Source organism: Pavona decussata, unplaced genomic scaffold, assembly GCF_977016875.1.
Source record: "Pavona decussata unplaced genomic scaffold, jaPavDecu1.1 SCAFFOLD_51, whole genome shotgun sequence".
Taxonomy (NCBI): Eukaryota; Metazoa; Cnidaria; class Anthozoa; order Scleractinia; family Agariciidae; genus Pavona; species Pavona decussata.
Genome location: NW_028145473.1, coordinates 1,592,501 through 1,604,858, shown reverse-complemented (window position 1 = coordinate 1,604,858; position 12,358 = coordinate 1,592,501). Strand labels below are relative to the sequence as shown.

At 36.9% G+C, this 12,358-nt stretch overlaps 1 protein-coding gene across 3 annotated transcripts in view; it reads right to left on the bottom strand.

Moving 5' to 3' along the window:
• Positions 1 to 12,358, bottom strand: part of LOC146481017 (uncharacterized) — a 59,410-nt gene that overhangs the window by 17,546 nt on the left and 29,506 nt on the right. For all 3 annotated transcript variants that reach the window (XM_085108712.1, XM_085108714.1, XM_085108713.1), the window contains exons 20-27: positions 12,101 to 12,172; positions 11,362 to 11,433; positions 8,972 to 9,043; positions 8,285 to 8,356; positions 6,647 to 6,718; positions 5,715 to 5,786; positions 4,817 to 4,888; positions 1,739 to 1,810 (exon numbers count right to left, since the gene is read on the bottom strand). In XM_085108712.1, the coding sequence (XP_084964838.1) occupies positions 1,739 to 1,810; positions 4,817 to 4,888; positions 5,715 to 5,786; positions 6,647 to 6,718; positions 8,285 to 8,356; positions 8,972 to 9,043; positions 11,362 to 11,433; positions 12,101 to 12,172 (576 nt within the window). The remainder of the gene's footprint in view (positions 1 to 1,738; positions 1,811 to 4,816; positions 4,889 to 5,714; positions 5,787 to 6,646; positions 6,719 to 8,284; positions 8,357 to 8,971; positions 9,044 to 11,361; positions 11,434 to 12,100; positions 12,173 to 12,358) is intronic.

Sequence of the window (12,358 nt, the reverse complement as noted above, 5' to 3'; positions counted from 1 at the left end):
GTTCTCATATAATTACTCTGTGGTAAGGCAGAATAGTTAACAAATTAAACCTCAACACAACTCACTATCCTTATTTTCAAAGCCTGTTGGCACAATTATCCAATCTCTGTTATACTACTTCATTTTATTTCTAGATACATTATTAGTATACCTGGGAGCAACTCTACAGCACTAAAAGCATGCAAGACGTGAGCACTCTCTATCAGTTTTGCCAAAAGCTAGGCAAAAGGAATGTTTATTCAGAAAGAAAAACTTCAAAGCTGCTCTTGAATTCATGGCATGTATTAAATATGCTGATGTTGAAATTGTACTAGCTTGCACTCGAACACATATGACTTTCTTAAATTCACTTTAAGAAAAGCGTGCACACAATTCAGTCTAATAAAATTAACAATTTTTGGGACAAAAAAACCCTTAATTTACAACAGTAAATATTACTATTATTATTTAAATTATTCTCAAATGGTAACATGTATGTGTTCATTGAATCCCATTTGGACGTAAGCTGTTAAGGGAAGGGGAGAAGGTAATTTGAACATAAATTCAATACACAGTCAGCTGCTCAGTTCTGTGAGAGGATAAGTGATGGTTCCTTTTTATTTGTAAGTATAAAGAGTAATAAAGAAATATGTTACTTGTCTGTTGTAGCAGGTTGTAGCAACCTCGAATCAAGTCCACCTTTCGCACGCTCTTACATGAAAAAAAATCCAGTTGCTTTGATCCGCTCTTACGGGAAAAAAATCCAGTTCCTTTTAATCGCGTGTAAGAATCAATTTTGGCTTTCTCGAACACTTGCAAGGCCCTATAAAACCTTCAGGCCCAATAACAATATCACGGCTACCATTTTGGGGCATTTGACTTCCGTTTTAATCTTAAGCATGCGCACTAAGACCGGAATCCCACGTTTTCTGGGATAAGAAATTCCATTATCCCAGAGTCTCTCCTGGCGCCGCCCCGCTGACCAAAAAGCCTGAGGACTCTGGGTACGAGATTGTGGGGACTGGTGCTAGTTCAGTTGAAGTGCAGCATGGGTAAAATGGAGGGCTATATAAGAGATGTGTATCACGTGGGAAATCATTCTAAGCCGACACCTCTCTTAGCTTGCGTTGTGTGTTGTTCTTCATTGTCATACATGCGACCTTCACTTCAGTTAAAGTGTGTGGGGATGTTTGAACTGTAAAGCCTAGTAGGATGGGCTATTTAGAGCTTGAGATACGGTTCCTACCCATATTTCCTGCTGCGTTTTTCTCCATCGGGTTTTTTTTCTGGCAGGTTTTTCTGGCCTCTGTCTGACAGTGGTCTCTTTTTAAATTGTCGCTCAGCTCTGTTTTCTGTTATTTACCCCCATATTCGGATGTTTGTAGTTTGTAGGTTGTAGTATAACGTACTGTTATAGGTCCTGGTGCTCGACCCAAGACGCCAAAATAAACCTAATCGTCTTTTCACGTTTGTGTTCTGCGTGGTGGAGCTGAAATATAACATTTCTAAATTCCAATCTGGAGAGTGTGACTGTCCCCAGTTAGTGTTCTACGCTGTGAAACTGAAGAGGCCCCCGAGGAGTGAAATATATTTCGAATTGCCCTGCTTTCATAGTTACGTCTTTTTAACGCCCATTTTACAGTGCGTCGAATGTGTGTCTAAGGCAACATGTCCTTCCTTTTTACGCTACGAGATATTTAAAGATTTCTGCAAAATTAATAGACATGGTATATTTATGGTATATATAATTGAAACTTACATTTTCAAGTTCCGTGAGCCAAGTCTAAATGCTTCTGGCTCGATTGACTTTATAGGATTGTCTGATAATATTCTTGATGAAGAGGGAAAGAGGGAAATAAGAAACGAGTACTAGAAAACAGCTAGATCTTAATTCAACTGCGTCCAACCTTGGGTATCGTGATGCATTACTCTTTTAAAATATTCGAGAATGCAGGCAAGGACCTGCACATTCAATCTTTCAATCAATCTTGATTATTATATTATTAAGTTTTTTTCTTTTTGTAAAAGAGAAAAAGAAATATAAAATAAATAAATAAATAAATAAATAAATAAATGAATGAATGAATGAATGAATGAATGAATGAATGAATGAATAAATAAATAAATAAATAAAATAAATAAATGTATATGTACGATATACACTACCAGCTTTGAGAAAAGAAGTAACTATAAATTATAAATATTGATTTAGGCTGTAGCCATTTCTAATCAGAAACACTATTTGAAAATAATTGCCCCTATCCCGCAACACTCAACAGTCCAGACAACTTAACTCTACATGTTTCTCAAGTAGAAGTGATAAAAAAGTTGATGGAGCTCCGTAAAGCTTGTACAAAAACAAATGTGTTACAATGATTTATTCTCCAATCTTATTCAAACTAAGAATAGGATCAACAAGATGATTGTTAAAATCGTCTGTTTCTTTCAAGGGCTCGACGTTCTCTTTCTTGGACGTCTTGCCAGGAAACGTAGATTAAGCAATCACAACCATTTGACAGGCTATACCTTGTACTAACTCAACGATTACACTTCCTGCGATTCGGACGCCCGCCACGTGTCGCCCGAATAAGCAATTTAATTAACAGTATAACACAGTTGTGAACAGGCAAAAATGCTCAAACCTGCGTAAACTAAATGTAGCCAACACGAAGTTCTTCATCATCTCAATTTTTTATTATGGGTTCTTTAAGAACAAGCTCGACAAAGAAAGCTCTCTACTCACTACGTTCTGCCCGCGGCGACCTTGAACCTCAACAACTTTTTCAATATTTGAGCAAACAACCTGAAACTTTAGGACGTTTTAGGAAATTTATCTGGAAATAGTTTAATGGCATCGGTTTCTGTACATTGACTTTGATGTTGCCGTGGCAACCAATTTTTGACAGGCCGTTTTTTCCCGAAGTGGAAAATCTCTTTTTAACAAGAAGAAAAATACTTTCCTTTCTCTTACTTTTATGTTTTTATCCCATATTAGTGTCTCTTTATTGATTACGATTACTTTTCGTTCAGTTTTGGCAGAAATCCAAGATGGCGGATCCAAGATCATTACAACGTCATATGACGTCATCATTTCTCGTTGCGGGCCTCAACGGACACATCTTTGGACGTTCTATCACTATCACTCCTCCAAGTGTCATGTTCATAGCTTTTATGCTTGTGAAGAAGACCCAGAAAAAAATAAAGACCGGTCTAGATAGGGCTAATCAACACCCTCATGGAAGAGGATTTAGGGCTGGTTCACATTTGCGTTAGGGCCAGAGCGTAAGTAGCCTTCCTTTAAAAGAAATTTTGAACGAATTGGAATCTTCAGCTCACTTCAACGGAATCGGAAGGTAATTTTTTTCTTTTTTGCCAAGTGGAAGTTTTTCATCAGTGGACTTGAACCATAAGTGATTATGGAAAACTGCCCTCTGCAACTTCAGTATTTCCTACAGTGGACGTGAATAGGCCATACCATTTTATCGCTGACAATGATATTACTTTTCAAAGCTCGCAAGGATGCGCAGAAAAGGACTTTTACTCTCTTCTGTACTCTCGTCACTTCCGGAAAGACCTCTTTATCAATTTGACCCAGTTCAAAGTCTTCGAAAAGCAAATGTTTCAATCGAGTCTGAGAAAGTACCTAAAGTCGTGCACCTCGATTTCTCGCTAAACAGCGATTTTTATTTTAGACTCTATATAAATTTGTTACTGCAGTGTCCATTATCACACAGTAAATACTGCTCTCAAAGAATTGTATCTTTATCTGGACAGACTACCGGGTTATCAGTCGCTTTTTTCACCTACAATTAGTAGCAGTTGATTTCAAATCCTCTCCGCCTACAGTACAAGGATGCCAGCTAGGCCACAAGAAGTTTTTGTGTATTTTTTTTTTCAAGCTGGCAGACCACACATCGAGAACAATTTTTTCAAACTGTACATAACAGTGCAAAACCTTAGAAACTTTGCTTGAACGTAGCACGCCTCTCAAAACCCATAATTTTCTAGGCGTTCGACCGCCTTCGACAACCTTTGGCTCGTAGGAAAGCGAAAACAAAACAGCACCAACTAAAATTTAACGGCTATAATGCTTGTTTACAAAACCTATTTCAGCAGTGAAAATACAAAGTAAAACTAGTTTGGTCGCGCAATCGAGTGGACAGCCTTGGTTGAGTGACAATTAAGACTGCTATTTAAGAAAACCCTATCTAGAGAGAAGGCGGGGATGGGGGGAGGGAAATTATGCTCACGACAAATTTGAAAGCTTTTTTTAATATTTGGGTAAACGCAATGAAACAGTATGCCTTTTTAAAAAAATTATCTCCAAGGCTTCCTGATCTACAAGTTATTTTTCGGTTAAAAAACTTTGCAACTTTGTTTAAACTTTTTTGGCAGTTTATAGAAATGACGCTCAATTGCGAAATGTCTGTGTTATTGTATAGAACAAAAACATTCCATTTGGGTTGGATCTCTTTTTCAGAGGTCGTCAAAACGTGTGGAACATCAATTAAACATAAACAAGCCTTATTGGTGGTTATCATTACGAATTCGATTTTAGTCTTCCATTGTCAGTTTAATAGATCCATTACCAGAAAAGAGTCACCTTCCCATGGCCTTAATTATAGCATAGTGAATTATTTGTTGAAAACATCTCTTCACAAATAGCATTCCTGCAAACATGGCTGCCATTGCCGAATTCTTGAACGGCTCTAGTGTGTCAGTGGTCTGCAAACTGCAGTTAAATCGATTGTAGCAAAGGAGATTTATGTTTTTTCATTAAAAAAAGGGGCCATTATCTGTCACCTAATTACCTACTTGTCCGCTGTTTGAGACTTACATTATCTCTAATCCGTCCTGGTAAAAGAATAATCGATATGGAATATTTTCCATTCGATTGCCATTCAGCACTCTAAAGAGGAATTAAAGGTAAAGGAAGTCGTTACTTTGGGCGTGTGTGGCCTATACGGCTGGGACGTAACCTAGTTTCTGTAGCATGAAAGAAATAAGGATCTTTTGACACCCTCTGAAAAGGATGCTAGTCAATTGCACAAGTTACCCCTAGACCCCTAGGGTAGAAAACGCAAAACTAGACAAAGGGGAAAAATTATGGCAACACAATTTTAGCGGCCAGTAGTTCTGAAATTTGGATTATTTTACCATTTACCACAATTCCGCAGTTGTTGTCCTCTCAGTTGTTTGTTTGTTTGTTTTGCTGTGATTGTTGAAGGGAAAGTCTAAATATATAACAAAGCACTTAATGTATGGTCCCTCGGGAAACTAGTTCGTTTTGTTTTCCCTCGAGTCCTGATGTTCCCCTCGACTACGTCTCGGAAAACATGACTCTCGGGAAAACAAAACTAACTGCTTCCCTCGGGACCATACAGTAAGTGTACATTGAACCCACGTCATGAGACACCCGCGCCGACATTAATCATTTAAAGCTCTTTTAATTTTCTAGCGAAACATCACCAATTATGTGACTTTTCCTGAACTTTATCTTACAACAATTTGGTAGAATAGATCATTAGTAAGTGTAAATATTGTAGATATTCCGGATTGTGTGCCTTTTTTAGGTAAATGTTCTCTATATTTTATTCCTTTTCAGAAAATGATTGCCACTGTTAAAACAGTCTTTTAATGGTTTATTATAGTAAATTGTAAAAGTTGGCTTTAAACGCAACAATATGCACATCAAGTGGCAAGATAAAGTGGAAAAAATGTTAAGTCATACTTACAGATTGCGTAGTTTTTTGTTTTTGACAAAAGTCTTATTTGCTATGAACGTTATCTCGTTATTACCGAGTGTTCTAGAAATAAAAAAAATTACACATTATCTGTTGATTCACAAAACATTTTCATCCAGACTAAAACTGTATATCGTCTATTTAACAAATCGACAACGTTTTCTATTGTCTATACTCTTAAAGACCATAGAAATGACATCATAAAATGTTCAAAACTCAAGTTGAACTACGAGCCTTAAAGTCAAGTGGTTTCACTGCCAGGTTTTGAACATTTCCTGATATTATCTTTCTGGTGTATAAGTGCAGAACCCATAGAAAAATGTCGTCGATTTGTTAATTTTACAATGAAAAACATACTTACAGTTTACACATTTCAATTCCGTCTCTTAGCTTTTGCGGGTATATAAATTAATAACTCACACGGTGATCTGAGCATTGAAATTGTTCCAGGCTCCTTTACCGACTATTTAATTGCCTTATATAACCTACGATGGTCAGATATTAAATAAAAGTTAATTGTAAACAATAAAACCAATGGACATTTTCTATCTCGGTACTATATGTCTGATAGTTGCGCCACTGAAATTACCCTCGATGCCTCGTTCTTCTGTCTAATATTTGTTTTAAGAGCTATGGGTCGATAGGATAGGTCATTGCTTGCTCCATGAAATTTCCTGCAAACAAAACGTAGTTCTCTGTCCTTGTTGTCACCACCAGTCCTAATAGCAGCTAAGTGTGCATGGTTAGTTCATGAACAAACTGCACTGGGGAAGTCATGGGTTCCCTTCAGACTTTTTTTGTTCTTAATTGCTGGACTTGACAACGCTTCTTCACTTAATGACAAAATGTTTTACGAAGTTTCCCAATGAAGCTAATACAGAAAGGCTTAGTGATATTTAAAAGGACAGTCGTTAGAAACGTACAGAAACGACAAATTTCCAAGAGTGGAGAATGCATCCTCAGAGATATTCTTTATTTTGTTTGAGGTTAGATGCCTAAAAAAAAGACGAAAATAAGAACAAAATAAAGTCATCTGAACGTACTACTTACTGAGACCAGTTATTTTATTTTCTGTTTTCTATCGTACCTGGACAAGCAGAAAGGTTGAGAGTGCCGTGGACTGTAATCCAACGATTTTTAAGCCACTTATGTAATCTACTATTCAGCTAAATCAAATTAAGTCAGTCAGGTCTAATTATAAAATAAAAGTAATGAAAACATGTGCGAACAACAGACATTTCAACAGAAAATGTCCTTCCAAATCAGCGTTGACAAGGGAAGTCATTAACGTTGATCGATTGAGACATCATGATGTCTCAACATCACGTTGGGGCAGAGTGACAGCTTGTTGTGTTTGTTATTGTATACAAACTATTAAATGCTCAGAATGGTGTGGGTACTCTCAACAACCCATCCCCCAAAGGTCTCTGGGTAATCTTTAACAACAACAACAACAACAACAACAACAACAACAAAAAAGACACGACATTAGAACTGAAGACATAATTTTTCTTCGCTGTGTATGTGGTTTCGTCTGAGAAGTCAACCTATACAAACGCGTTGCTGCTATACCTCTTTTATTGACTTATTAAAAAGCTATAATGTGTTAGAACTATAGAGATTATTTAGGTCAATTATGCTTTAAAAAAGTTAACTGCCTTATAATAAGATGTCATTAAGGGCATTTTCTTGGGTTTTATATCTGCATTAGGATTTCCATAAGAGGTTATTCTGTGTCATTTGATACGATATTGTAGGAAGTATGCCCGTGTGACTTTTTGATCGAGTTGCTGATGGCCCCATAGCAGCAACAAAACAGATAAATTAATAACTAAATTAAAACCCAAACTAATTAAGTGCTCAGGTTGGGAATCTGCAAACTACAAATACAGGTCGGGGCACACTAGGGGAAATGAGCAGAGACATGAAGCAAGTAATGTTTAAATCACGACCAGCAGTGTTTTATCGGGATTTAAACCACGAAGCGCAGCCGAGTGGTTTTAGACCCGAAAAAAAACGTGCTGCAACTTTTTTTGAACGGCCTCAAAAACATTCCTGGAAAAGCGTGTGTCAAGAGAGTTTATAACAATAATGCTTTTGTGAACATTAGAAATTAACATAAGAAAAAAACATTAAACACCGCATACTAATAAGGAGGAGGTTTTATCAGGTTTTAAAACCACTGCACGTGATGGTTTATCTACCATTTGATAGGTCCATGGGCTTACGAATTATTATTAATAAGTTTTTGAAGCGGGAATAAGTTGCATTTCATGAAAAAGTGATGTTCCAGGGAAAAAATGTTGCTAAATGTTGGATGAAATTCAGCGGGCTTGAATCTGTGGTTGATGAAGCGGGAACAAAGTGACTCAAATTTTTAACCAATAGCACGCGTCATTCATCCGTTCCTGCGACGGGCCCCTAAGCAGTGCACAAGAATGCTTATTACGCCGCTTCATGTTGCTGCTGTATGTTCCCTAGTGTACCCAGACATAAAGTAATTAAAAATGCATAAAAAACGAGAACACATCGAGTTTTCTTAAGGCGGCTACCAAACTCACAAAGATTTCAAGCGTGTGAGACTGTAAAAATCATCCTTGCTGAGAGTTTCGATATGGTTTGATCGCAAATCTCTGAAAAAGATTGAGGAGTATTTCTCTAAGAATACATGTTTCTCTGTTGGAAAGGATTTTAACGTCAAGCTTGGTTCAACCACGAAAATGTTTTTCGCCAACCAACAAAAATTATTAGTACGCTGGTTATCCCCTACCCTGAAGCGCTCCAAGGCCTCTCCTGGAGGAAAAACTTTGAGTAACCAGGAAAAACCATGCGTCAATTCCAAAGCTTTCCCGGGTATGGTACACGGTCAAATTCCCAGGTTATTCCCAGGGAAGGGAAAATATTGGGACGTGAGGAATGTTGAGGATTGATTGGCGAATAAAACGCAGCTATACCCGTCTGTCGAGGCTTGGTTGTTGGCATCGTGTTGTTATAACTTGTAATTATATATTAATAATTAGATATTTGGATTGATTGATTCTCTAGAGCACTGTCATTCAAGAGGACTATTGAATCAACGGAATAGTTTTTCGCTGAACATCGTCAGAACAATATTGACTTACTTGATCTAACGCTATGAGCGGTGGTTACATGACGTAAGATAGCAGGATAGGGTGTGATGAAAACATTATTTAATTTCTAACATGATAAAATGCGAGCTAAGTGGAAGCTACGCTTTGTTTACTTACAGAAAAGCTAAATTTTTGTTATTGGCAAATAGTCCGCCAGGTAGTGATCTTATAGCATTTGAAGATAAGTCCCTGTAAGAGGTAAAGTCCAAAAATTATTCTGGCAATTTGGGCTTTGAACAACACACTTGCCTTTACAAAGAGTGTAAAAAATGATTGAACCTATTGCTAGGTGCCAAACAGCCTTGTTTGATAAGAAATTGTGTGTTTCATTTAGAATTTACAAGTGAATAAATGCAAAGGTAAAGGAGATTAACTGTAAGCGTGACAGTGGCGTGATTATTTCGTGACCATTTCGTTACTGTTTGTTCACGTATTGCCTTTGTGACATGCGCAGTGAAATGTAATATGCTCGGACCCCGTGGCGTAGTTTTTGCAGTCGAACGTGCTCTAAATTCTCGATAGCACCCGTAAGAATTTTGGCTGCTAAAATCAATTGTTGTTCGCCCACAGATCGGGATAGAGGTATGTTCTAATCATATGCAATTCATTCTCGATTTTATCGTTTTCTGGTATTGTTTGCATGCTGCTATATGGCGTGTAATTTCACAGATATTTGTCTCAGTTATGCAATGATCTAGAGCTGTTATTTTCATGCGTTGTGACTTAAATTTAGGGGAGTAAAGTTAGCCATTGTGTACCCCTTTTCAGTTTTTACGTGTTTGAACATCGTAAAAGACGTTGCAGTATCGCCCAGTGGAAGAAGATGACTCCGACTCAGTTTAGAAACCTATCGCCGTCACAAAAGTCTCGATAGTTTTGGATATTTTCACACCTCCATAAATTTGTATTTTACTTCTTCAAGGACGAAGACTTTGCACTTCAACAGAACATTGTTACTCAATAATTATTCACCCACCATGACGCATTTCTTTGTATACATGTTTTGACTTGAAAATGTTTCCATTTAGATGTCCCATTGTGTCATTGTAACCAAGATTTGATAGGCACGTTGACCAATACGTTGAAATTTTTCACACAACGTTTTACGTTTTACAAGTTTTCTTGTAGTATTTAATTTTTTTCTACTCTTTGAATCAATGCCACTACCGAAACAGGAAAAACAAATCAGGCTTTCCCAAATCCCAAATCAAGATAAATGAAGTTAGAAACAGGAAAAATAGCAGGCTTTTGCTATTTACATTGGCTTTTGGACATCTTTTTTAAAAGGCGATAAAATCTGGTTCAGCGGTTAGAAAATATGACAGCAAAAAGTGGTATATGCTTTTTCATGTGAGCCTTGAAAGTCTTAAAGCTAAAGACAACAAAGAGCGACATGAAATACAAACAAAAGAGCCTAATGTTTTCATCACTATTGTTTGCAGGAATGTCAGTGTGGCTAAGAGCAATAAATTTCTTTAATAGATTTGAAATGATTCTCCCCACATCAATTTGAAACATCACACTTGTTAATAAATACATCCCCATGGTTTTTATTAGGTTCCCTCGTCGCTTCTTTTCTATCTCTTGTACTTTAATCACTGTAACTTTGTTATCATTTGTAACCGTTGTAATCATTTGTTCATTTATCTTTGCCTGAATGTAGCGAAGCGTAATGAAACAAAAGATAAATGGTTTCTTGAATTCCTAAGCACAAGTGCATTTGTCGGCAGTGTGTTTTAAGTGCCGGCGTGAGATTATGGGAAAAAAGTGTGATATGTAAACTAGCAAGTATATATTCGCTGAACAGTAAACAAGTTTCATTGTGGATTTTTACAAGCGGACAGTTAAATTTGTTCTTTTTATTTTTTGGTTGGAATCCTGTAATCCATTTCCTCGTAACGATTTTTAGTTGTGCTTTCCTGATGATTGACAGTCATTATAAGTGGTTTTGTTTATTCAATTTACTTTGGCCGCATCGAACGTATAGAGTTTGTTTACTTTTTTTTTTTGGTGTCTAAACAGTGTAAACAGTTGTTTTTGTCTTGTGATTAGTTGGTTAGTTCAATAAATGGGCTAAGAATTGTCTGCTTATCCCGCACCGCATTTCTGGTTGTCAGTTTTTTTGGGTGCGGGAAATTCAAGAATGTAATTTATTAATCATTGTAACTTAAATGTGTGTGGCAAATAAATAAATAAATAAATAAATAAATAAATAAATAAACAAATAAATAAATAAATAAATGTGTTTATTGTGTGTAGGGGCAAATATGACAACTTAAATGTTAACCTTGTTTTAAACACAAAGCAATACAGAAATTTGTCAGTTCTGATAAAATAAATAGTGCATTTCGATTTGCTTTGACAACTTCAGTTACAGTGCCGTAAATTCCCTGTGGGTCATGATCAGCTATACTGTGACACTATTTCTACTGCGTGTGTCCGGATATTGGCACACATATATTGTGGTTTTCTTGAACCAGTGAAATTACTAAAGCATCATCACTTACAGGCTATACAGATTTGGAAGAGAAGAAAATACGTCCGCAGCAAGGTTCTGAATATTATTTGATCCCAGGTCCCTACAAGAGTGGATAACCAGTTTTCTTTTCGTTCACAAAGGTTAATTGATGTTTACATAAAAGAGTTTGGCAAAGGCAAAAAGGGATACAAGCTAACATCAGAAAACAACAATCGGATTTCGAAATGCTGCGTTTTCGTTTCACCGAAAATGCGTCCAGACATCCACACTATCGATCGTTAAGAATGACTAGTCTATGATATTTTCTGTCTAAATCATGTTGGAGAATTGTGCGTCCGGAAAGGGTGCAAAAGTTATACAGATCCTCCAAAGATGGTGTTGGAGGCTTACTCAGCATGTTCCTGAAAAGATGTCGCTAATTGCATTACGTTCACAAATTGGCTCAGTCAAAAGGTGAACATTTTATATACTAATAAGGGAAAATCGGTCTTCAAATATAAAACGAGAAATGTCTCATGGCTATTCAGGTTTTTTGAATAGTTTTAACCGTCACGTACTCACGTACTCCAAAAAGCCTTGAATTTGGTCATTTCACGTTGGTATTTGGCAGAGTACGGCAAAGAAATGCACCAAAATATAACGAACGTGCAGGGCCTTGTATTTTTCTCATTGAATCCTTTTGCTTTCTGACGTTCTCGTTGCCTTCGTCGTAGTACTGCTTCTTAAACTCTCTATTATTAGCCTCGCTACAGACTTGTTTTACTTACAGGTCCCACATCTCTCTCTGGTTGGCAAACAGTTTGTCAGGTAGTGACGTTATTGCATTTGAAGACAGGTACCTGTATAAACGTAATAACGACCTATTATATGGTAAAACAACTGGGAAGCTGACTCAGGAGTTTACCTAGCTGTATCCCAGTCTTTTCCAGTTTATGACCAACGCGAGTTATATTCTTCCATATATTTTGGTAAACTTCAATATTTCAGCGTAAACCGAGACACTCTTTTGAATGGACCAACATGGA